Source organism: Cherax quadricarinatus, chromosome 40 (genome assembly GCF_038502225.1).
Source record: "Cherax quadricarinatus isolate ZL_2023a chromosome 40, ASM3850222v1, whole genome shotgun sequence".
Classification (NCBI taxonomy): Eukaryota; Metazoa; Arthropoda; class Malacostraca; order Decapoda; family Parastacidae; genus Cherax; species Cherax quadricarinatus.
Genome location: NC_091331.1, coordinates 5,618,757 through 5,642,667, shown reverse-complemented (window position 1 = coordinate 5,642,667; position 23,911 = coordinate 5,618,757). Strand labels below are relative to the sequence as shown.

Sequence of the window (23,911 nt, the reverse complement as noted above, 5' to 3'; positions counted from 1 at the left end):
CAGAGAAGAAACCTTCACTTGGGCAGTTATCCAGTGAAGAAGCCTTCACTTAGGCAGTTATCCAGAGAAGAAACCTTCACTTGGTCAGTTATCCAGAGAAGAAACCTTCACTTGGTCAGTTATCCAGAGAAGAAACCTTCACTTGGTCAGTTATCCAGAGAAGAAACCTGCACTTTCAAATTCAAATTCAAATTCAAAGTTTATTCTCTATAAGGATTACAATGCTGAGTTTACAGAAATTTGGTTATTGTTTGGTTTACATGTAGTAAAATTGTGATTACAGAGTGTACCACTAGAACGCTTAGCATGGCTAGGCATTTCGGGCATACTTAGTTTTATTCTTAATTGTAAAATATTACAAATTATGAGGTAAGTTGGTATTATGGCTAAGTGACTAAATACTAGTTTGTGAGTTTAGCAATGTGAATGCTTTTGTTTTGGCACAGTACATAGTTTCAGTATTGGAGTATCACAGGATTCATTATTTTAAGACTGAGATTAATATTTCTGTTTATGGTCAAATGAGTGAGTGAGTGTAAGTGTGAACCACCAGGTGGTATTCGTGTAGTTAGTTGACGGGGTGTATCAGGGAGATAAGATGTTTTCTAATGGTAGTTTTGAAGGTGATGAATGTGTCTGCAGTTCTAGAGTTCTCAGGTAGGGTATTCCAGATTTTAGGGCCTTTGACATACATTGAATTTTTGTAAAGGTTTAGTCGGACACGGGGAATGTCATAGAGATGTTTGTGTCTGGTGTTATGCCTGTGGGTTCTGTCACAACTATCAAGAAAGCGTTTTAGGTCAAGGTTGATATTAGAGTTTAAGGCCCTGTAGATATAGATTGCACAGTAGTAAGTGTGGATGTACTGAACTGGGAGTAGTTTTAGATCTATGAAGAGTGGGGGGGGGGTGTGTTGCCAGGGATGGGATTTAGTGATTATTCTTACTGCAGTTTTTTGTTGGGTTATTATTGGCTTTAGGTGTGTTGCTGCAGTTGATCCCCAAGCACAAATAGCATAGGTGAGGTTTGGATAAATAAGTGAGTGGTATAGTGTGAGAAGGGCATTTTGCGGCACGTAGTATCGTATCTTGGAGAGGATTCCAACCGTTTTGGATACTTTTTTGGCTATATGCTGGATATGGGTGCTGAAATTCAGGTTGTTGTCAAGGTATAAGCCTAGGAATTTTCCCCCATTATTTCTGGTAATTAGAGTGTTGTCAATCTTAATGTTAATTTGTGCATCTCCTGCTTTGCTACCAAACATAATATAGTAGGTTTTGTCAGTGTTAAGCGTAAGTTTATTGGCTGTCATCCAAGTCGATATTTTAATCAGCTCCTCATTCACAATGGTGTTGAGGGTGGCAAGATTAGGGTGAGAGATGACATAAGTCGTGCCATCAGCAAAGAGAATGGGTTTCAGGTGTTGGGATACGTTTGGAAGGTCATTGGTGTATATGAGGAAGAGCAGGGGACCAAGGACACTTCCCTGCGGAACTCCAGTATCAAGTGGCCGTGTTGCTGATGCTGTGTCTTTAATGGTGACGTACTGATACCTATTAGTAATGTAAGATTTGAAATAAGCAAGCGCATGGCCTCAGTTATCCAGAGAAGAAACCTTCACTTGGTCAGTTATCCAGAGAAGAAACCTTCACTTGGGCAGTTATCCAGAGAAGAAACCTGCACTTGGTCAGTTATCCAGAGAAGAAACCTTCACTTGGTCAGTTATCCAGAGAAGAAACCTGCACTTGGTCAGTTATCCAGAGAAGAAACCTTCACTTGGTCAGTTATCCAGAGAAGAAACCTTCACTTGGTCAGTTATCCAGAGAAGAAACCTGCTCTTGATCCCGAGGTTTCACTGGTAGTTTATACGGCTCATGCATCCTTCACAACCCTTAAACCCATCACAAACAACAACAATGATAAAAAAAGGAATACAGGTTGGTGTCAGGGCCCAACATGCAGTCCCTAGACACTCTTAATGTGTTAAAACTAAGACAACTTAAAGTTACATAGTGTTACGTAGGCAGGGCACTCGCCTCACACTGAGTGTCCGAGGTTCAATCCCCGGCACAAGTGGAAGCGTTGGGTATGTTACCTTACACCTGCTGTCCATGTTCACCTAGGTACCTGGGTGTTAGTTACCTTACACCTGCTGTCCCTGTTCACCTAGGTACCTGGGTGTTAGTAGGTACCTGGGTGTTAGTTACCTTACACCTGCTGTCCCTGTTCACCTAGGTACCTGGGTGTTAGTTACCTTACACCTGCTGTCCCTGTTCACCTAGGTACCTGGGTGTTAGTAGGCACCTGGGCGTTAGTTACCTTACACCTGCTGTCCCTGTTCACCTAGGTACCTGGGTGTTAGTAGGCACCTGGGCGTTAGTTACCTTACACCTGCTGTCCCTGTTCACCTAGGTACCTGGGTGTTAGTTACCTTATACCTGCTGTCCCTGTTCACCTAGGTACCTGGGTGTTAGTTACCTTACACCTGCTGTCCCTGTTCACCTAGGTACCTGGGTGTTAGTTACCTTACACCTGCTGTCCCTGTTCACCTAGGTACCTGGGTGTTAGTAGGTACCTGGGTGTTAGTTACCTTACACCTGCTGTCCCTGTTCACCTAGGTACCTGGGTGTTAGTAGGTACCTGGGTGTTAGTTACCTTACACCTGCTGTCCCTGTTCACCTAGGTACCTGGGTGTTAGTTACCTTACACCTGCTGTCCCTGTTCACCTAGGTACCTGGGTGTTAGTAGGTACATGGGTGTTAGTAGGTACATGGGTGTTAGTAGGTACATGGGTGTTAGTTACCTTACACCTGCTGTCCCAGTTCACCTAGGTATCTGGGTGTTAGTAGGTACCTGGGCGCTAGTTACCTTACACCTGCTGTCCCTGTTCACCTAGGTACCTGGGCGTTAGTTACCTTACACCTGCTGTCCCTGTTCACCTAGGTACCTGGGTGTTAGTTACCTTACATCTGCCGTCCCTGTTCACCTAGGTACCTGGGTGTTAGTAGGTACCTGGGTGTTAGTTACCTTACACCTGCCGTCCCTGTTCACCTAGGTACCTGGGTGTTAGTAGGTACCTGGGTGTTAGTTACCTTACACCTGCTGTCACTGTTCACCTAGCAGTAAGTAGGTACCTGGGTGTTAGTTACCTTACACCTGCTGTTACTGTTCACCTAGCAGTAAGTAGGTACCTGGGTGTTAGTTATCTTACACCTGCTGCCACTGTTCACCTAGCAGTAAGTAGGTACCTGGGTGTTAGTTACCTTGCACCTGCTGTCACTTCACCTAGCAGTAAGTAGGTACCTGGTATTAGTTACCTTACTCCTGTTGTCACTGTTCACCTAGCAGTAAGTAGGTACCTAGGTGTTAGTTAACTTACACCTGCTGCCACTTCACCTAGCAGTAAGTAGGTACCTGGGTGTTAGTTACCTTACTCCTGCTGTCACTGTTCACCTAGCAGTAAGTAGGTACCTGGGTGTTAGTTTACACCTGCTGTCACTGTTCACCTAGCAGTAAGTAGGTACCTGGGTGTTAGTTACCTTACACCTGCTGTTACTGTTCACCTAGCAGTAAGTAGGTACCTGGGTGTTAGTTATCTTACACCTGCTGCCACTGTTCACCTAGCAGTAAGTAGGTACCTGGGTGTTAGTTACCTTGCACCTGCTGTCACTGTTCACCTAGCAGTAAGTAGGTACCTGGTATTAGTTACCTTACTCCTGTTGTCACTGTTCACCTAGCAGTAAGTAGGTACCTAGGTGTTAGTTAACTTACACCTGCTGCCACTTCACCTAGCAGTAAGTAGGTACCTGGTATTAGTTACCTTACTCCTGCTGTCACTGTTCACCTAGCAGTAAGTAGGTACGTGGGTGTTAGTTTACACCTGCTGTCACTGTTCACCTAGCAGTAAGTAGGTACCTGGGTGTTAGTTATCTTACACCTGCTGTCACTGTTCACCTAGCAGTAAGTAGGTACCTGGGTATTAGTTACCTTACACCTACTGTCACTGTTCACCTAGCAGTAAGCAGGTACCTGGGTGTTAGTTACCATACACCTGCTGTCACTGTTCATTTCGCAGGAAGTAGGTACCTGGGTGTTAGTTACCTTACACCTGCTGTCACTGTTCACCTAGCAGTAAGTAGGTAACTGGATGTTAGTTACCTTACACCTGCTGTCACTGTTCACCTAACAGTAAGTAGGTACCTGGGTGTGTTAGTTACCTTACACCTGTTGTCACTGTTCACTTAGTAGTAAATAGGTACTTAGGTGTTAGTTACCTTACACCTGCTGTCACTGTTCACCTAGCAGTAAGTAGGTACCTGGGTGTTAATTACTTCACATTTGCTGTCGCTGTTCACCTAGCATTAAGTAGGTACCTGGGTATTCGTTACCTTACACCTCCACTCAAGGGAGGTTCCTTGATGCTGGTGAGGGGCTCTTGATCTAGGGAATTGGATCTGTGCTCTGGTTCCCTGAATTGAGCCTGAATACCTTCCACCCCCCCACGGGTTTAGCGCTCCCCCATAATTATAATAATACCTTAAACCTGCTGTTCCTCTTCACCTAGCAACAAGTAGGTACCTGAGTGTTGAGGGGCTCTTGATCCAAGGCATTGAATGGGTTTTCTCCCTTAGATATAACATTATTGCCTCCTATTCCACAGGTTATATGTCCCCTATGGGTTTAGCACTTTCCTCTGAATATAATAATCCAGAGGTTTAGTGACCCAAGATAACCAATTAAAGCCGTGTCATCAGACTGTCTTGCTTATTTTCATTAGGTCATCTTAAACCTATCATCCAGGATGTGACCCACACCAGTCAACTAACACCCGGGTGCCTACTTAGTGTTAGGTGAAGACGGGCAACAGGTGTAACAAAACAGCAACTGTTTCCCCTTGTCAAGGGATTGAACCCAGGTCTTTCAGTGTGTTAGCTGAGACTACTACCAGTTAAGCCATAAGCACTTATATACTCCTGCAAAAATGGGCAGTAGGTGTAACACGACTTACCCAAATGTTGTGCTGTCTGAGTGGCTAACATTTGTGCACCCGCAGCTCATTATGTGAGTGGTAGCACATGTAAAAGGATTGCAGTGGTAAAAGTGGGTCTTTGTCAAGCTCCGTAATTAAATCCAGGACATTTCTGTTGTGTCATTCGCTCTACAACTGATCTAAAGGTTGACTGATTTCCTCTTGATTTCAGCACCGGTCTTGATAGTTTACGGACATCTCGCTCTGCACAAGGCATTAAGTTTTCCTTTTAATTTTTAAGTTTGCTTGTCTGTCCTCCCTTCATGGTGCTATTCCTCAAGTGTTACATAACCCCTACAGTTTAGTACTTCTTCATAAATATAATAATACGTACTGTAATAATACAGTAATTGTCAAGCCTGCATGGCCGGCTTGACACATTGGGAATGACACCAAACACCATCTCCCTTTTTCTATTCAGCATATTTTATGCAGTCAAGAGAGGCTTCTTCATGCTTAAGAGCTCTAGATCCAAGGAATTGGACCTATTCTCTCCTTGTATCAAAACCAATTGCCTAATTTCCAGGTGCTGTATAAGCCCTACAAGTTTAATGCTTCCTCCTCCTACTTGTAATACATGTAATAATAATAATAGTAATAATAATAATAATAATAATAATAATAATAATAATAATAATAATAATAATAATAATAATAATAATAATAATACTGTATTGTATTTATAATAACAATAGCAAAGAGATCATGGGGCATGGCAATCACTGTTTCAATTAGAGTGCAAACCATGTTGCAATGCCTGGGTTTAGGTGGTGAGGTCCACCTTTCATGTGTGTTAATATGTCTATGGGACTTGCCAGGATGTGTTCACCAGACCACATCATGACAGACTGTCTTATGTAGCTGTCTTAGAACACCATGTATTCATTTTTAGCCATTCCTTTCTCTCATCTGTGCTCACACTCTTAGAAAACTTTTGTATGATTTATAATTAGGATACTGCCTATTTTTTGTATTCTTTACATAATTATTGTGTTAATGTTGCAGTTTAAAAACTGTAGTGTAAAGCACCCTTCTGGCAAGACAGTGATGGAGTGAATGATGGTGAAAGTTTTTCTTTTTCGGGCCACCCTGCCTTGGTGGGAATCGGCCGGTGTGATAATAAATAAAAAAAAATGATGTAAAATGGATTACTGGATGAATTTGAAATACTGTACATGAAGAGCTGTGAAAGAAAGCAACATTTGTTGAAGGCATAATAGAAGGAAATTTAAATGCAAGATTTGTCATAAGAACATACTTGAATGTCATAGAATACTTTAGCAATTATTATGTAGTGTGAAAAGCTTCATTTATAAGGACACTTTACCGTGTTTCAGTATGAGTCATGTTCGATTTTTTAAATATAAAATTAACAGTACAAAAATACACTTTCATTTTATAAAATGCTGTATGCTGCAAAGTACCATGAGATTCATTTTCTTTCAGGCTGATTAGCAAAGATGAATAAACAGTATAATGATAAGATAATAGTGGCACCAATGGTTAGGGTGTGTACCCTACCATTCAGGTTATTAGCCATTGACTATGGCACAGACCTGGTGTACACAGAGGAGACGGTCGATTTCAAGATGCTGCGTTCTGTTAAAAGAGAAAATAGTAAGTACAACAATGACTCATTGATAACTGTATGTATAAGTGATAGTTAATCCAGTGTCTTGTGTATAGTACGTACTTCCTTGTGAAGGTATAAATCCACATGGGAGACACTTTTTCTCTTTATTCAAATGAAACATATAACAGTATGTACATATATAACCAATAAAAATGTAATAAATTCTTATCAGTGCCAAGAGTTTAGTGCATAAATTGATTATTTTATTATTATTATTATCATTGCCAAGTAATGAACCTCATGGCAACAAAATCTTGAAAAAAAAAAGTTGTCATGTACATATTTATTATTATTATTATTTTATTAACACACTGGTCGATTCCCACCAAGGCAGGGTGGCCCGAAAAAGAAAAACTTTCACCATCATTCACTCTATCACTGTCTTGCCAGAAGGGTGTTTTACACTACAGATTTTAAACTGCAACATTAACACCCCTCCTTCAGAGTGCAGGCACTATACTTCCCATCTCCAGGACTCAAGTCCGGCCTGCCGGTTTCCCTGAATCCCTTCATAAATGTTACTTTGCTCACACTCCAACAACACGTCAAGTATTTAATAACCATTTGTCTCCATTCACTCCTATCAAACACGCTCACACATGCCCGCTGGAAGTCCAAGCCCCTTGCACACAAAACCTCCTTTACCCCCTCCCTCCAGCCTTTACTATGCCGACCCCTACCCCGCCATCCTTCCGCTACAGACTGATACACTCTTGAAGTCATTCTCTTTTGCTCCATTCTCTCTACATGTCTGAACCACCTCAACCCCTCCTCAGCCCTCTGGACAACAGTTTTGGCAATCCCGCACCACCTCCTAACTTCCAAACTACGAATTCTCTGCATTATATTCACACCACACATTGCCCTCAGACATGACACCTCCACTGCCTCCAGCCTTCTCCTTGCTGCAACATTCATCACTCATGCTTCACACCCATATAAGAGTGTTGGTAAAACTATACTCTCATACATTCCCCTCTTTGCCTCCAAGGACATGTATATGTAGAATTATTATTATTGTCGTTACATTCATAGAGGAAGTACTATGCCTGTAGGGGTCATGAAGTGTCAGGGGGGATGGGAGGTAATCAAGTTAGATCCAAGAAAGAGGAGGTCATGTTCAGTTCTTTGGATCAAGAGCCCCTTCTCAGCATCAAGGAACCTTCCTTGAGGGGGGGAGGGGGAAACATGTCCATTAATTTAAATGGTGTACCATCATTTATATTAGTTACTATATTACTTCATGGATTTCTTTTAGACATTGGTGATTTTTAATTTACATACAGTAAAACCTAAATTTAATGGACTAGTAGAAGAAAGCAGGTGCCTGGTAGTATTAATGTCCATTGTTTCTGAATCATTTGACCCAGCAGATTTTGTCTTGTATTTCTGAGGTCCAATACCTTGAGGTCCATCAAATGAAGGGTTCAGTAGAGTGTTCCAGAACTGTAATGCAGTTAAGAATTAGGCATATTATGAAATATCTGCTGGACAGTAATCCATTTCTCATATATAATTTTTTTGTATTATTTCAGATGCCTTGGGTACAGTAGACTTCATTGACAAGTCAGATGGAACAGTTTTCTTTCGTACGTGTGAGAGAGAAAGAACAAAGGTGATTTTCCAGATTGGAACGAGTGATGCACAGAGAGCTCTCAAAGTTGGCAAGATGGTGTAAGGCTTGAAGAAACAGTATTTACAATTCTACGTGTATTAGCTTTTGTATTTGTGATTACTGTACCTATTTATAGCTACAGGAGCCAAGCTATGCTTTTGATGTCCCATCTTCAGTGTTTAGTCTATTAAATAATTTTTAACATATCTACTGGTTATAACACTTAATACTTTTGGTTGCATCGTCTTCCACTTTTATACCACTCTGTGAAGGAAAACTTTTTAGTACATAAACTTTCTCACTGTATTATACTCAGTTTACAACTGTGGCCTCTTGTTTTTCCTGTTGGTGCTAAGACATTTTCTTTGTCTATTTTTCATATCCTTTTATCTTATGCAGCATGTGGTAATTACATCTCTTATTCCTACTGTCACCTAATCAGTATTTTTATAATTTTCAGCATTTCTGTCTTATCCACATTTTTATTTTTTGGGGAGAAAACATCACATTATCCATTTTTTTGTCTAACATATGTTGTGAATCTCCATGGGGAAGTGAAGAATCCTTTCTCCATTAGCCATGCATGTCGTAAGAGGCCACTAAGATGCTGGGAGCAATGGGTTAGTAACCCCTTCTCTTGTATAAATTGCTAAATGTAAAAAGAAGAAAACTTTACATTTCTTCTTTTTCGGGTCACCTTGCCTCGGTGGGAGATAGCTGTTGTGTTAAAACAAATATTTTGTGAATGGCTTTTTTCAGTATTTCTTAATCTATATGACTGGTATATAAAGTATGTGAGGGATATTTTTTGTCCATTGTGACTCCTCAGTCTGTCTGTGTCTGATGTTTGTCTGTGTTTGAATATTTTATCGGTCATTTACTTGTAATGTGTGTGCACTTCTGGTAAGACAGCTATTGAGTGAAGGATAATGAATGTGTTCTCTTTTATGGGTCACCCAAATTTGGTGTGAGATGACCAGTGTATTAAAAAGTTATCCATTTTTGTCATTTGGTTTATTCTTGCTTTCTTTCATTTACATTACATGATACCTATATGTATTAAATTCCATCCTTTATTTGTTACTCGACTTGCTTAATTTATCCAAGTCTTCCTGTAGGGATTTACAATAAATTAATTATGTGAGTGATGCTTGGTTACCTTCCTTAATGCAGTGGAGAGGTTTGAATAATTTGTGCATTGGGGTATGAGTCTTGTCCTGGAAGGGTGCCAGTCTTACTATAAGATTCCTGCCTGACTTCAGACTCAGTATTTCTCTCAGCATAAATGTTGGGGATCTTTCCCCTTTAGTCTAAATTTGCTGACATTGCAGATAACATGGAACAAATTATAGGTATCAGTTGCATAATGAGAAAAATAGACTTTGAATAGTTACTTGCTTTGTGATTAGAATTTATGAAATGTGAAAGTACGTTGGTCATTATTAAAGCAGCAAATTGATAATGATAATGTAATTTTGGGGAATCAAATTCAAAATGGGAATTGACACAGTTACTTTTTGCTGATGATACTGTGCTTATGGGAGATTCTAAAGAAAAATTGCAAAGGTTAGTGGATGAGTTTGGGAATGTGTGTAAAGGTAGAAAGTTGAAAGTGAACATAGAAAAGAGTAAGGTGATGAGGGTGTCAAATGATTTAGATAAAGAAAAATTGGATATCAAATTGGGGAGGAGGAGTATGGAAGAAGTGAATGTTTTCAGATACTTGGGAGTTGACGTGTCGGCGGATGGATTTATGAAGGATGAGGTTAATCATAGAATTGATGAGGGAAAAAAGGTGAGTGGTGCATTGAGGTATATGTGGAGTCAAAAAACGTTATCTATGGAGGCAAAGAAGGGAATGTATGAAAGTATAGTAGTACCAACACTCATATATGGGTGTGAAGCTTGGGTGGTAAATGCAGCAGCAAGGAGACGGTTGGAGGCAGTGGAGATGTCCTGTTTAAGGGCAATGTGTGGTGTAAATATTATGCAGAAAATTCGGAGTGTGGAAATTAGGAGAAGGTGTGGAGTTAATAAAAGTATTAGTCAGAGGGCAGAAGAGGGGTTGTTGAGGTGGTTTGGTCATTTAGAGAGAATGGATCAAAGTAGAATGACATGGAAAGCATATAAATCTATAGGGGAAGGAAGGCGGGGTAGGGGTCGTCCTCGAAAGGGTTGGAGAGAGGGGGTAAAGGAAGTTTTGTGCGCAAGGGGCTTGGACTTCCAGCAAGCGTGCGTGAGCGTGTTAGATAGGAGTGAATGGAGACGAATGGTACTTGGGACCTGACGATCTGTTGGAGTGTGAGCAGGGTAATATTTAGTGAAGGGATTCAGGGAAACCGGTTATTTTCATATAGTCGGACTTGAGTCCTGGAAATGGGAAGTACAATGCCTGCACTTTAAAGGAGGGGTTTGGGATATTGGCAGTTTGGAGGGATATGTTGTGTATCTTTATATGTGTATGCTTCTAGACTGTTGTATTCTGAGCACCTCTGCAAAAACAGTGATAATGTGCAAGTGTGGTGAAAGTGTTGAATGATGATGAAAGTATTTTCTTTTTGGGGATTTTCTTTCTTTTTTGGGTCACCCTGCCTCGGTGGGAGACGGCCGACTTGTTGAAAAAAAAAAAAAAAAATGTAATTATCATAATGTTAGAAGTGATTCAAGTGCTTTTTATATATAATAAAATTAAAATTGTATTTAACAATAATTCTACGAGAGGGCTGAGTTACTGCTCTTATTTTGCTATACCATTGTGGTTGTATTAAGTTTTTGCAGTGCTAATGAGTTGGAATGGTAATATACAAAATATTGGATGTTAATACGAAGTGTTAGGTTTTAGTGTGAAAAGCTGAGTTTTAATGTTCATTTTTAACCCTCTTTTTTTCTTTAATATTTGTCCATCAGTTCCTGATAGTTGTTTTCCACTCCATGAAAGGTGGAAATGGGTTTTTGTATTGAAAATGATTAGAGGTGTAATGAGTCACAATAGAAGTATTACTACTAGTAACTAAATATATCTTGGTAGTGAGGTGCTACAGATACCGGATACAAAGTGACTATAAAAGATAGTGAAAGAATAGGTAGCAATTATGATTACTAAGCAGACATGTGCAGTGTTATTGCTTTGATGAATATTCTTTATTACATTCCTGGAAGTTGAAGTAACAATTGATAACTCAAATGTAAGATCATAGTTTTATACATGGGTGTGTAGTCACTTATTGCAATGTCCTGCCAACAGTGAACCATATGTAGCTGGCTTGGATGTAAATATGGGGTGCCCAAAAACATTCAGCTTGAAGGGAGGCATGGGAGCAGCTCTCCTTACTCAACCAGACAAGGTTTGTTATTTACTCAGTAGTCTGCAGAAAAGTTGATGGATATTTTTAATATTTTTCAACATTTGTGTTTGGCCTGTCATATAATGCTAAATGTAAAAATTTTTAAGAGGATAAAAGTTTAATTATGACTGGTACAAAATAATTACAGTAACATGAAGTGAGATTTTTCTAACACATCAGCTTTTTCCTGGAAAGGTAAGGTGACTCAGAAAAGGAAGCAGTCACCATTACTTATTCTTTTGGTGTCTTAGAGAAATGTACTAGCATCACATTTCAAATGGCCCTCCAAACAACATCCCATCTGTCCTTAGAGTGTAGGCACTGCACTTCCCACCTCCAGTACTCAAGAACTTTCTGTTTGTTCAGTGTAGTTAATTTGTAAGAAAGACAATGATGAATTGTTTATTTGAATTTGTAAAATGATTACTATTTCTTGTGGGGCCAAGAATGCGATTTACGAAGAATATGTGTGCTATTTACATTTGCCATAAATAATACAGTATTGTATAAGAAAGATTTTTTATTTCAGGTGAAATCTATACTCAGCACTCTTGTTCAAGGCCTTTGCATACCAGTAACTTGCAAGATTCGTCTTTTAAAGACACTGTCAGAGACAATAGAACTATGTAAGGTGATAGAGAAATGTGGGGTATCTGCCATTGCTATCCATGGCCGCACTAAAGAGGAGAGACCCAACCATCCCAATCATAATGACATGATCAGAGAAATAGCTAAAGCTCTTAACATCCCAGTTATTGCAAAGTGAGTACTCTACTATAAATATTGAGTTTTATAAAAAATTACAGCACACAAGGAAAAATATAGTAATATTCTTACAGAATCTTGATTATTAATATTATATGAGCATTTGACTCCATGGGGAAGTGGAACAGAATTCTTCCTCCGTAAACCATGCGTGTCATAAGAGGCAACTAAAATGCCAGGAGCAAGGGGCTAGTAACCCTTTCTCCTGTATAAATTACTAAATTTAAAAAGAGAAACTTTCGTTTTTCTTTTTGGGCCACCCTGCCTTGGTGGGATACGGCTGGTGTGTTGAAAGAAAGAAATGAGCATTTGACACACCTACTCACAATTTTGGGCTACCTTGGACAACTACCAAGTTCTTCTTTCAATGTACCAGCCATATCCCACTGAGGTGGGGTGGCCCAAAAGGAAAAACGAAAGTTTCTCCTTTCAAATTTAGTAATATATACAGGAGAAGGGGTTACTAGCCCCTTGCTCCCGGCATTTCAGTTGCCTCTTATGACACGCATGTCTTACGGAGGAAGAATTCTGTTCCGCTTCCCCATGGAGATAAGAGGAAATAAACAAGAACAAGAACTAGAAAGAAAATAGCAGAAAACCCAGAGGGGTGTGTATATATATGCTTGTACATGTATGTGTAGTGTGACCTAAGTGTAAGTAGAAGTAACAAGACATACCTGAAATCTTGCATGTTTATGAGACAGACAAAAGACACCAGCAATCCTACCATCATGTAAAACAATTACAGGCTTTCGTTTTACACTCACTTGGCAGGACGGTAGTACCTCCCTGGGCGGTTGCTGTCTACCAACCTACTACCTAGAACTACCAAGTTATGATTTGATAATATTTAAAGGAAACACATACTATGCAAATTTAAGAATAATTTTATTATTTCCAGTGGCGGTTCAAAAGAGATAAAGTGCCATGAGGACATTGAGAAATTTCGACAAGAGACTGGAGCATCAAGTGTGATGATTGCACGAGCCGCCATGTGGAACTGTTCTATTCTCAGGCCTGAAGGTCCACTTCCACTTGACACAGTGGTCAGTTTCTGTGTCCTGTATACAACAGTTTTTATGGGTTTATATAATAGTAATGTCACAGTTAATCATACATGTCACCATCAAAAGTCAACATAAAAATGTTATAAACCTAAATTTTTTTTTTTTTTGTAATTTTTGAAGATTTTAATTTTATTATTTTATTATAATTTTTATGCACAACCTTGAGCCTACACACAGATTCAGCCATCCTCACATTTTAATATGTTGATGTGCAAGTATTGTACCTAAAGAATGCTGGTGTTTTATGCATGATTAAAAATCAAGGTGCAGAATTTTACTAATAAATACTTTATTGATTCTTACTGAGCCTTTAACAATTTCAGGGTCCAGAGGCCAAATTTCAGTGCTCACCAGGGTCCAAGAATTTAAAAAAAAAAAATTTGTTATTTTTTCTTATGAAATGATAGAGAATCTTTTTCTGAAGGTAATAAAACAAAAAGTACGAAATTTGATGGAAAATTGACGAAATTATGCTCTTGCGAATTTTGATGTCAGCGATATTTACAAATCGGCGATTTTGCCGACTTTGACTCCCATTTTAGGCCAATTACATTATTCCAGTCTACCAAATTCTTAGCTATTTCACTAATATTACTGTACTTCTATTCTATCGATTGAGCACAAGAAATTGCCAAGTCAACTGTTTCAATTACAAAATAAAGAGATCGGAAATTGGTAATTTGGCCAATTTAACACAAAGTTCAAAATATTCCAATTTCAAAATAGGGTCCAGAATAAACAATGTAGGTATTCCTGGCAATAAGCTAACATTTCCTCTGTTCATTAGTTATGTTTTGAGGCTTTACAAATGAATTCCATTTTGATTTTTTATTCACATAATGAATTTTTATTCAGACCAAAAAATTGAAGATTTACTGTTATGCAATATTGTAATAATTGTATAAATATCATCACCACATTTGTGAATGTATATTAGACCCAGCAGCTGGCGTGTATTAGATGTGTGATGTCATTTGTTTAAACTTGAACATCGGCAAAAATTTAACGTTTCCGCTACTTTGAGCTCAGTTTCAAGCCATTTCCAGTGCTAAAACCAATCAAAATCATTTCTATTTCTGTAATATGTCTTCCATTCTATCAAATGAGACCAAGAAATCGCAAATACAACTATAAAAAACATATGAAAAAACATTGCAAAGTCACAGTTTCAGTTTTTTTTCCTCTCATTATACACTGTGTGCTGCAGGATTTGTTTTATGTGGTGCACACACATACCACATAAATGTATTCTCTCATATCTAGGCCCAAATTTACCACTCACAGCTTATCAGAGTGAGCTGAGCTCATGGCATAGATCTACAGTTTGGGCCCTGAACATAAAGCCGTAGATCTATGGCACGGACCGTGAAAGGGTTAACAATGGTAGGTTCTTGACTGGTGAGGAAGGTTTTTGAAGAAATTTGAGTGCTTGGACTCTCATTGGCAAAAAGCATTTGAGAAATATTTGTCATGTACAGTATTACCTTGTGATAGGTGTCATACATATAAGAAATAGTATACAGTTCCTACGAAAATTTTTCCATGAAGAATAATTATCATAATTTCCATCTTCCAGGCTGAGGCTTACTTGAGGTACTGTATAGATTATGATAACCCATTCACATACAGCAAATACACCATTCAAAACATGTTGCGGGACCTTCAGGATACTCCTCGGGGCAAAGCTTTCCTGGAAACACAGACTCTGCAAGAAATATGGTAAGCAATTGATCACCCATTATCTGACTCCAGTTGATCGGAGGGTGTTTTGGATTTTTGAATTATTATTATAATCAAAAAGAAGCGAAAATTCCAGATGTATGAAATTTTATGGTCCCTGTTTTTTCCATAACTTATTTTTTACTTTATCTGTTTAAGTGGTCTGTACATAGGCATCCTGTAGTTCAGTTAATAGCACCCTCAGCTTGCATACTGAGGGGTCTGTAGATCGATCCATGGCATGGATAGATATGTTGGGCGTGTTTTCTCACACCAATTGTTCCCTGGGTGTTAGTCAATTGTAGTGGGTCACATCCCAGGAGGTATTAGTATACCTTATAGGGCTTGGCCTTGAAATGATTTGAGGTAGGATAACATCAAAAGTTGGGAGGGAGAGGAGGGGATGTGGTGGCAGTGGTGGCAATGGTGGGAAAAGGAAGTGGTGGTGGGTGAGTGCAAGGAGAAGAGAATTTTTTATTATTATAATCAAGGGGGAAGTGCTAAACCCGTACGATTATACAGCGCCTGTGTGGGGTGTGTGTGGAAGGTATATATTATATTATCACACCGGCCGATTCCCACCAAGGCAGGGTGGCCCGAAAAAGAAAAACTTTCACCATCATTCACTCCATCACTGTCTTGCCAGAAGGGTGCTTTACACTACAGTTTTTAAACTGCAACATTAACACCCCTCCTTCAGAGTGCAGGCACTGTACTTCCCATCTCCAGGACTCAAGTCCGGCCTGCCGGTTTCCCTGAATCCCTTCATAAATGTTACTTTGCTCACACTCCAACAGCACGTCAAGTATTAAAAACCATTTGTCTCCATTCACTCCTATCAAACACGCTCACGCATGCCTGCTGGAAGTCCAAGCCCCTCGCACACAAAACCTCCTTTACCCCCTCCCTCCAACCCTTCCTAGGCCGACCCCTACCCCGCCTTCCTTCCACTACAGACTGATACACTCTTGAAGTCATTCTGTTTCGCTCCATTCTCTCTACATGTCCGAACCACCTCAACAACCCTTCCTCAGCCCTCTGGACAACAGTTTTGGTAATCCCGCACCTCCTCCTAACTTCCAAACTACGAATTCTCTGCATTATATTCACACCACACATTGCCCTCAGACATGACATCTCCACTGCCTCCAGCCTTCTCCTCGCTGCAACATTCATCACCCACGCTTCACACCCATATAAGAGCGTTGGTAAAACTATACTCTCATACATTCCCCTCTTTGCCTCCAAGGACAAAGTTCTTTGTCTCCACAGACTCCTAAGTGCACCACTCACTCTTTTTCCCTCATCAATTCTATGATTCACCTCATCTTTCATAGACCCATCCGCTGACACGTCCACTCCCAAATATCTGAATACGTTCACCTCCTCCATACTCTCTCCCTCCAATCTGATATTCAATCTTTCATCACCTAATCTTTTTGTTATCCTCATAACCTTACTCTTTCCTGTATTCACCTTTAATTTCCTTCTTTTGCACACCCTACCAAATTCATCCACCAATCTCTGCAACTTCTCTTCAGAATCTCCCAAGAGCACAGTGTCATCAGCAAAGAGCAGCTGTGACAACTCCCACTTTGTGTGTGATTCTTTATCTTTTAACTCCACGCCTCTTGCCAAGACCCTCGCATTTACTTCTCTTACAACCCCATCTATAAATATATTAAACAACCACGGTGACATCACACATCCTTGTCTAAGGCCTACTTTTACTGGGAAAAAATTTCCCTCTTTCCTACATACTCTAACTTGAGCCTTACTATCCTCGTAAAAACTCTTCACTGCTTTCAGTAACCTACCTCCTACACCATACACTTGCAACATCTGCCACATTGCCCCCCTATCCACCCTGTCATACGCCTTTTCCAAATCCATAAATGCCACAAAGACCTCTTTAGCCTTATCCAAATACTGTTCACTTATATGTTTCACTGTAAACACCTGGTCCACACACCCCCTACCTTTCCTAAAGCCTCCTTGTTCATCTGCTATCCTATTCTCCGTCTTACTCTTAATTCTTTCAATTATAACTCTACCATACACTTTACCAGGTACACTCAACAGACTTATCCCCCTATAATTTTTGCACTCTCTTTTATCCCCTTTGCCTTTATACAAAGGAACTATGCATGCTCTCTGCCAATCCCTAGGTACCTTACCCTCTTCCATACATTTATTAAATAATTGCACCAACCACTCCAAAACTATATCCCCACCTGCTTTTAACATTTCTATCTTTATCCCATCAATCCCGGCTGCCTTACCCCCTTTCATTTTACCTACTGCCTCACGAACTTCCCCCACACTCACAACTGGCTCTTCCTCACTCCTACAAGATGTTATTCCTCCTTGCCCTATACACGAAATCACAGCTTCCCTATCTTCATCAACATTTAACAATTCCTCAAAATATTCCTTCCATCTTCCCAATACCTCTAACTCTCCATTTAATAACTCTCCTCTCCTATTTTTAACTGACAAATCCATTTGTTCTCTAGGCTTTCTTAACTTGTTAATCTCACTCCAAAACTTTTTCTTATTTTCAACAAAATTTGTTGATAACATCTCACCCACTCTCTCATTTGCTCTCTTTTTACATTGCTTCACCACTCTCTTAACTTCTCTCTTTTTCTCCATATACTCTTCCCTCCTTGCATCACTTCTACTTTGTAAAAACTTCTCATATGCTAACTTTTTCTCCCTTACTACTCTCTTTACATCATCATTCCACCAATCGCTCCTCTTCCCTCCTGCACCCACTTTCCTGTAACCACAAACTTCTGCTGAGCACTCTAACACTACATTTTTAAACCTACCCCATACCTCTTCGACCCCATTGCCTATGCTCTCATTAGCCCATCTATCCTCCAATAGCTGTTTATATCTTACCCTAACTGCCTCCTCTTTTAGTTTATAAACCTTCACCTCTCTCTTCCCTGATGCTTCTATTCTCCTTGTATCCCATCTACCTTTTACTCTCAGTGTAGCTACAACTAGAAAGTGATCTGATATATCTGTGGCCCCTCTATAAACATGTACATCCTGAAGTCTACTCAACAGTCTTTTATCTACCAATACATAATCCAACAAACTACTGTCATTTCGCCCTACATCATATCGTGTATACTTATTTATCCTCTTTTTCTTAAAATATGTATTACCTATAACTAAACCCCTTTCTATACAAAGTTCAATCAAAGGGCTCCCATTATCATTTACACCTGGCACCCCAAACTTACCTACCACACCCTCTCTAAAAGTTTCTCCTACTTTAGCATTCAAGTCCCCTACCACAATTACTCTCTCACTTGGTTCAAATGCTCCTATACATTCACTTAACATCTCCCAAAATCTCTCTCTCTCCTCTGCATTCCTCTCTTCTCCAGGTGCATACACGCTTATTATGACCCACTTCTCGCATCCAACCTTTACTTTAATCCACATAATTCTTGAATTTACACATTCATATTCTCTTTTCTCCTTCCATAACTGATCATTTAACATTACTGCTACCCCTTCCTTTGCTCTAACTCTCTCAGATACTCCAGATTTAATCCCATTTATTTCCCCCCACTGAAACTCTCCTACCCCCTTCAGCTTTGTTTCGCTTAGGGCCAGGACATCCAACTTCTTTTCATTCATAACATCAGCAATCATCTGGAGCACAGATCCAATTCCCTAGATCAAGAGCCCCTCACCAGGGGAGAAGAGAAGGTATGGTAGGTAGGGGTATAGAGGGAGAGAACAAACAGCAGTGTGTGGAGGGCAGGAGTGTTTTTCTGTATTGTTGTATTTATCAGGAAAACATGAAGCAAGTAGCTGCTTCTGTCTGTAATAAAATGCAGAGGGTGCTTGTGCTGCTATGACACGTATTTTCCATGTTAGATATCATGTTAAAGCAAGTACTTAGTCTTTCACACACTCAATATAATTTTGTGTATCATTAATTTCACACGCTTAATAATTTTGTGTATCATTAAATTAAATGTGTATAATATAGTAACTGTCAATTTTTTTACTCATTTATTGTATATTACAGTGTAATGTGGGGTCTGGATGAATACTTCAAGACACAGTTGGCAAAACAAAGTGAGTCTCGTAATTGTATGCACTTTGAACACAAGAGTGGCAAGACAGCCATGCCTCCTAGTGCCGACCATGTAGGTATTATCAAGAGAGAAGAAAATGGCCAAGAAATTGTTGAGATGCCCATCCAGTTTATACGTGGAAATTTTAATAATGCCGATCTTCCAAAAATGCTTCTAAATGTGAGTATTGTTTACATTCGTATTTGTTACGTCATACAGTAGTAGACTGTATTTGGCTATGAATCATGACCCAGGAAAGCCAGTAGAAGACAGATAATGTAGAGTCTACACCACTGAAAGGTGACACGTACAGTAAACCCCCATACAAAATGACTTTGGATTGCACAGTATTCTTGATATACAGACTTTATCAGGTGAGGTGCTCTAAGCTGGTACTTCATACTCTATATAATATGTGAGGCTTTCCTTAAAGGGTTGTGAATGACTGTAGAGTATTTATAAGCACTGTACCTTGTGGCTTAGCGCTTTTTTTTTATTATAATAATATAAGAACTGTAATATTAAACTCATGGTAACTGGTGCAATGATCATATTACAGACGTATGTGTTTCGTAACAAGTTATCTCATCCTCACTATGACCATGTTGTTGTTGATAAATTCTTCTCGGCTTCAGTAGTTGTGGATGGCATCAAGTATGCTTCAACACTCAGGTGAATATTTGGTAACTGATTTTTCCCCAAATTATACTTCCAATTTTCTCTCGTATACAAAATTTTATATAAATATATTTGACATTTGCAAGGTTTCAGGTACACCTTGCTGCTACTACTTACACTTACTATAGTTTTTTTTTTTTTTAACAAGTCGGCCATCTCCCACCGAGGCAGGGTGACCCAAAAAGAAAGAAAAAATCCCCCCCCCAAAAAAAAAAATACTTTCATCATCATTCAACACTTTCACCTCACTTACACATAATCACTGTTTTTGCAGAGGTGCCCAGAATACAACAGCTTAGAAGTATATATGTATAAAAATACACAATATGTCCCTCCAAACTGCCAATATCCCAAACCCCTCCTTTAGAGTGCAGGCATTGTACTTCCCATTTCCAGGACTCAAGTCCGGTTATATAAAATAACCGGTTTCCCTGAATCCCTTCACTAAATATTACCCTGCTCACGCTCCAACAGCTCGTCAGGTCCCAAATATCATTCGTCTCCATTCACTCCTATCTAACACGCTCACGCACGCTTGCTGGAAGTCCAAACCCCTCGCCCACAACACCCCTTTACCCCATCCCTCCAACCTTTTCAAGGACGACCCCTACCTCGCCTTCCTTCCCCTACAGATTTATACGCTCTCCATGTCATTCTACTTTGATCCATTCTCTCTAAATGACGAAACCACCTCAACAAACCCTCTTCAGCCCTCTGACTAATGCTTTTATTAACTCCACACCTCCTAATTTCCACACTCCGAATTTTCTGCATAATATTTACACCACACATTACCCTTAGACAGGAGATCTCCACTGCCTCCAACTGCCTATAGTTCTTGTTCTTGTTTATTTCCACTTATCTCCATGGGGAAGTGGAACAGAATTCTTCCGTAAGCCATGTGTGTCGTAAGAGGTGATTAAAATGCCGGGAGCAAGTGGCTAGTAATCCCTTCTCCTGTATACATTACTAAATTTAAAAGGAGAAACTTTCATTTTTCTTTTTAGGTCACCCTGCCTTGGTGGGATATGGCCAGGTTGTTGGAAAAAAAAAATTGACATCTATAGCTGGTACATTAATTTTCATTATTCAGTGGTACCTCAGGATATGAACAGCTCAAAACTTGAACAGTTATGTAAGTGTATTTATGTAAGTGCTTTTGTAAGTGTATTTTTGGAGGTCTGAAACGGATTAATCTAACTTACATTATTCCTTATGGGAACAAATTCGTTCGGTATTGGCACTCAAACAGCCTTCTGGAATAAATTAAGTCCGTATCCCGAGGTACCACTGTATATGTACTAGTGTATTCAGTATTACAAGTTAGTAAATTTTCATTTATTACAACTTTTGAGTTTAGCACTTCATTTTAATAATAATCTTTATCCTTGTATTTCTCTGAAAATTCAGCATTCTTTCCCTAGTTGTGTAGCTCAACATTTGTTTTTTTTTTTGTTTTTTTGTGTTACTTGCTCTGTACATTATTTTATATACCCAGGCAAGTTGTGTTTTATGCAGACTGCAGAATGATATCACTAAGTAAAATTTACTTCAGTTTTTATTTCAATAAACAGTGTGATGAATTATTTATCATATTTTGAAAAATAAGTTCTGTATTCATACAAAAATATGGTAAGAGTTTGTTGAACAATGCGATTGTGTTAGCAAATTCCAATGTAAGGCAGAGCAATGACAGTACACCTTGGATTTAATGGACATCTATTTATTATTATTTATATTTATTTTTTTTATTATCACACCGGCCGATTCCCACCAAGGCAGGGTGGCCCGAAAAAGAAAAACTTTCACCATCATTCACTCCATCACTGTCTTGCCAGAAGGGTGCTTTACCTTCTCTTTGTGTGTGGGAAAATGTATATTTCATGTGGTAAAATTTTTTTTTTCATACTTTTGGGTGTCTTGCACGGATTAATTTGATTTCCATTATTTCTTATGGGGAAAATTCATTCACATAGCGATTATTTCGCATAACAATTACCCCTCTTGCACGGATTAAAATCGTTAACCGGGGGTCCACTGTAATGGACCTCTATTTATTATTATTATCATTACAATAAAAAAAGACCCCTCTTTATTATCATTACTGTCAAAACAGACTTCTATTTAATGTAATCAATTGTAAGTTTTTATCAGATTCTACTCATTTTTTCTTATTAAACTCATAAAAATGCATCCTTTCAATCTTTAAAAAAAAATTTCCCAACATCTTGCAACATTCACAGGAAATTTATTTTCTGAGTATGCCACAGTTTATGGCTTAAACTCCATAATCTAAGTTATACTAATAGTAGGTATGGGCAGTCTTTCTGGAATAGCTTCTCATTATAAAGTATTTATAATGAGAACTCCACACTACACACATTCACTGTGCACTCTCAGGTTTTTCAGTAAGCATACCAAAAGTCCAAAATTGGACTTACGGTATGCTTATGTATACATTGAAATAGAACATATTTCATTTTGTAATGAAAGGTTAACAGATATAATCCTGTAATTCCTATCTTTGAGAGACCAAGTTGAACAAATTTTATTACTTACAGGGAAAAGAGCAAAAGATACGCTGAACAGGGAGCAGCAGCCGTTTGTCTGCATGCTTTGGGAGCAGTCGACAAAACTTACGGTTTTGTTCCTGCTGATGGTGCAAGAAAATACCAACATGTTGTGATGAAGGATCAGTGTGAAAGGGAGAAGACAACGAAGAGAGTGTGTGCAGAAAATGATGATCTTGAAGAAAAGAGTGAGGATACAAGGAACTCCAAGAGAATAAAATCTAAAACCAATATTTTTGAAAATAATTTTAACGTGAATCATATACAGACTGAAGAGTGTAATGACTTAAAAAGACCTGTAAATTAAAGAATATTAAGACTAGGATGATGATTACACACTAATAGTAATTAAATATTGTAACGGAACCATTTCAATGTGATATTTAACTTTTGGAGTATGCAGTACTAAATTGCAGTAGTACAATAAAACACTGGGCAATTAAATGTAGATGAAAAAAATCACTTTATTTATAATTGAGTGTACATCATATTTTTTCTTAAAAAATTACTTCAAAAGTGTGGTATGGTTTTGTAATACCTGTGCACTGCCCATACTGTACTCACTCAGCTATGGTAGTATGTGACCTCTTTAGTTGCTCTAGCTTTATGGGGGGAACACATCCAGTGCTTCATTTTTTCTCTCATTTCACATGTATTGTACAGGTCTTCTTTAAACAAACCAGCTGTATCCCACTGAAGCAGGGTGGCCCAAAAAGAAAAAAAAAAGTTTCTCTTTTTAAGTTTAGTAATGTATACAGAAGGGGTTACTAGCCCCTTGCTCCCAGCATTTTAGTCGCCTCTTATTACATGCATGGCTTATAGAGGAAGAATTATGTTCCATTTCCCATTTTGAGTTTGGAAGCCATCAAAAACTTAAAATTGTATATTCACAAAAAAGTGCTAAATCCCTTACACTGACATGAATTGCAGTTAAATGCATGTCTTTACATACTGTACATCCACTGCTTAGCTGGTTTTAAGGGATGTTGAAATACCCTGGACTACTAATAGTTGGTGTTGTAAAGTTGGCAATAAGCTGCCACATATTATTTCAGAACTATTTTTTTCCAAATTACTGTATTTGTGTGGGCATCATGTACCTATCTGCCTTATAGTACAGTATCTTCCACCTTGAGCTGACTCAACATAAATCACCTTATGGGGGGGGGGGGGGGCAGAGGCCTTAATGCTGTTAAGTCTCTACTTATGAAACTGGAGCAACCATTCCCTTCCTTGGATCAAACCTAATAATCTTCGATTCCCCAGGTACTATATTTTACATTTATATATAAGATTGTAATAAAGTTGGTAGAATTACCGACAATATGAAAAGTAAAAGGACACAAGTGCAACTAATGTGACATTTATTGTGGCAACGTTTCGCT

The 23,911-nt window shown here is 38.9% G+C and overlaps 1 protein-coding gene across 5 annotated transcripts; it reads left to right on the top strand.

Annotated features, from left to right (window-relative positions):
* Positions 1 to 1,900: 1,900 nt before the first annotated feature.
* On the top strand, positions 1,901 to 23,887 carry Dus2 (Dihydrouridine synthase 2). 5 transcript variants are annotated; one of them, XM_053774801.2, is made up of 10 exons: positions 1,901 to 1,937; positions 6,476 to 6,646; positions 8,198 to 8,336; positions 11,522 to 11,621; positions 12,151 to 12,383; positions 13,288 to 13,432; positions 15,030 to 15,172; positions 19,230 to 19,458; positions 19,838 to 19,950; positions 22,518 to 23,887. In XM_053774801.2, exons 2-10 carry the CDS (start codon positions 6,490 to 6,492, stop codon positions 22,831 to 22,833), a joined length of 1,575 nt encoding a protein of 524 aa, XP_053630776.1. In that variant the 5' UTR covers positions 1,901 to 1,937; positions 6,476 to 6,489; the 3' UTR covers positions 22,834 to 23,887. The 5 variants fall into 5 exon arrangements, with proteins under 5 accessions (XP_053630776.1, XP_053630775.1, XP_053630778.1 ...); XM_053774800.2 differs by lacking the exon at positions 1,901 to 1,937 and adding an exon at positions 1,944 to 2,086; XM_053774803.2 differs by lacking the exons at positions 1,901 to 1,937; positions 6,476 to 6,646 and adding an exon at positions 1,944 to 2,086 and having other exon boundaries at positions 8,198 to 8,277.
* Positions 23,888 to 23,911: the final 24 nt, after the last annotated feature.

Bases quoted from the DNA above. Each gene is read 5' to 3' on its own strand.
- Dus2 (XM_053774801.2), top strand. From the start codon at position 6,490: ATGAATAAACAGTATAATGATAAGATAATAGTGGCACCAATGGTTAGG. The intron at 15,173-19,229 runs GTAAGCAATTGA...TGTATATTACAG, and splicing joins CAGACTCTGCAAGAAATATG to TGTAATGTGGGGTCTGGATG. The intron at 19,459-19,837 runs GTGAGTATTGTT...ATCATATTACAG, and splicing joins TTCCAAAAATGCTTCTAAAT to ACGTATGTGTTTCGTAACAA.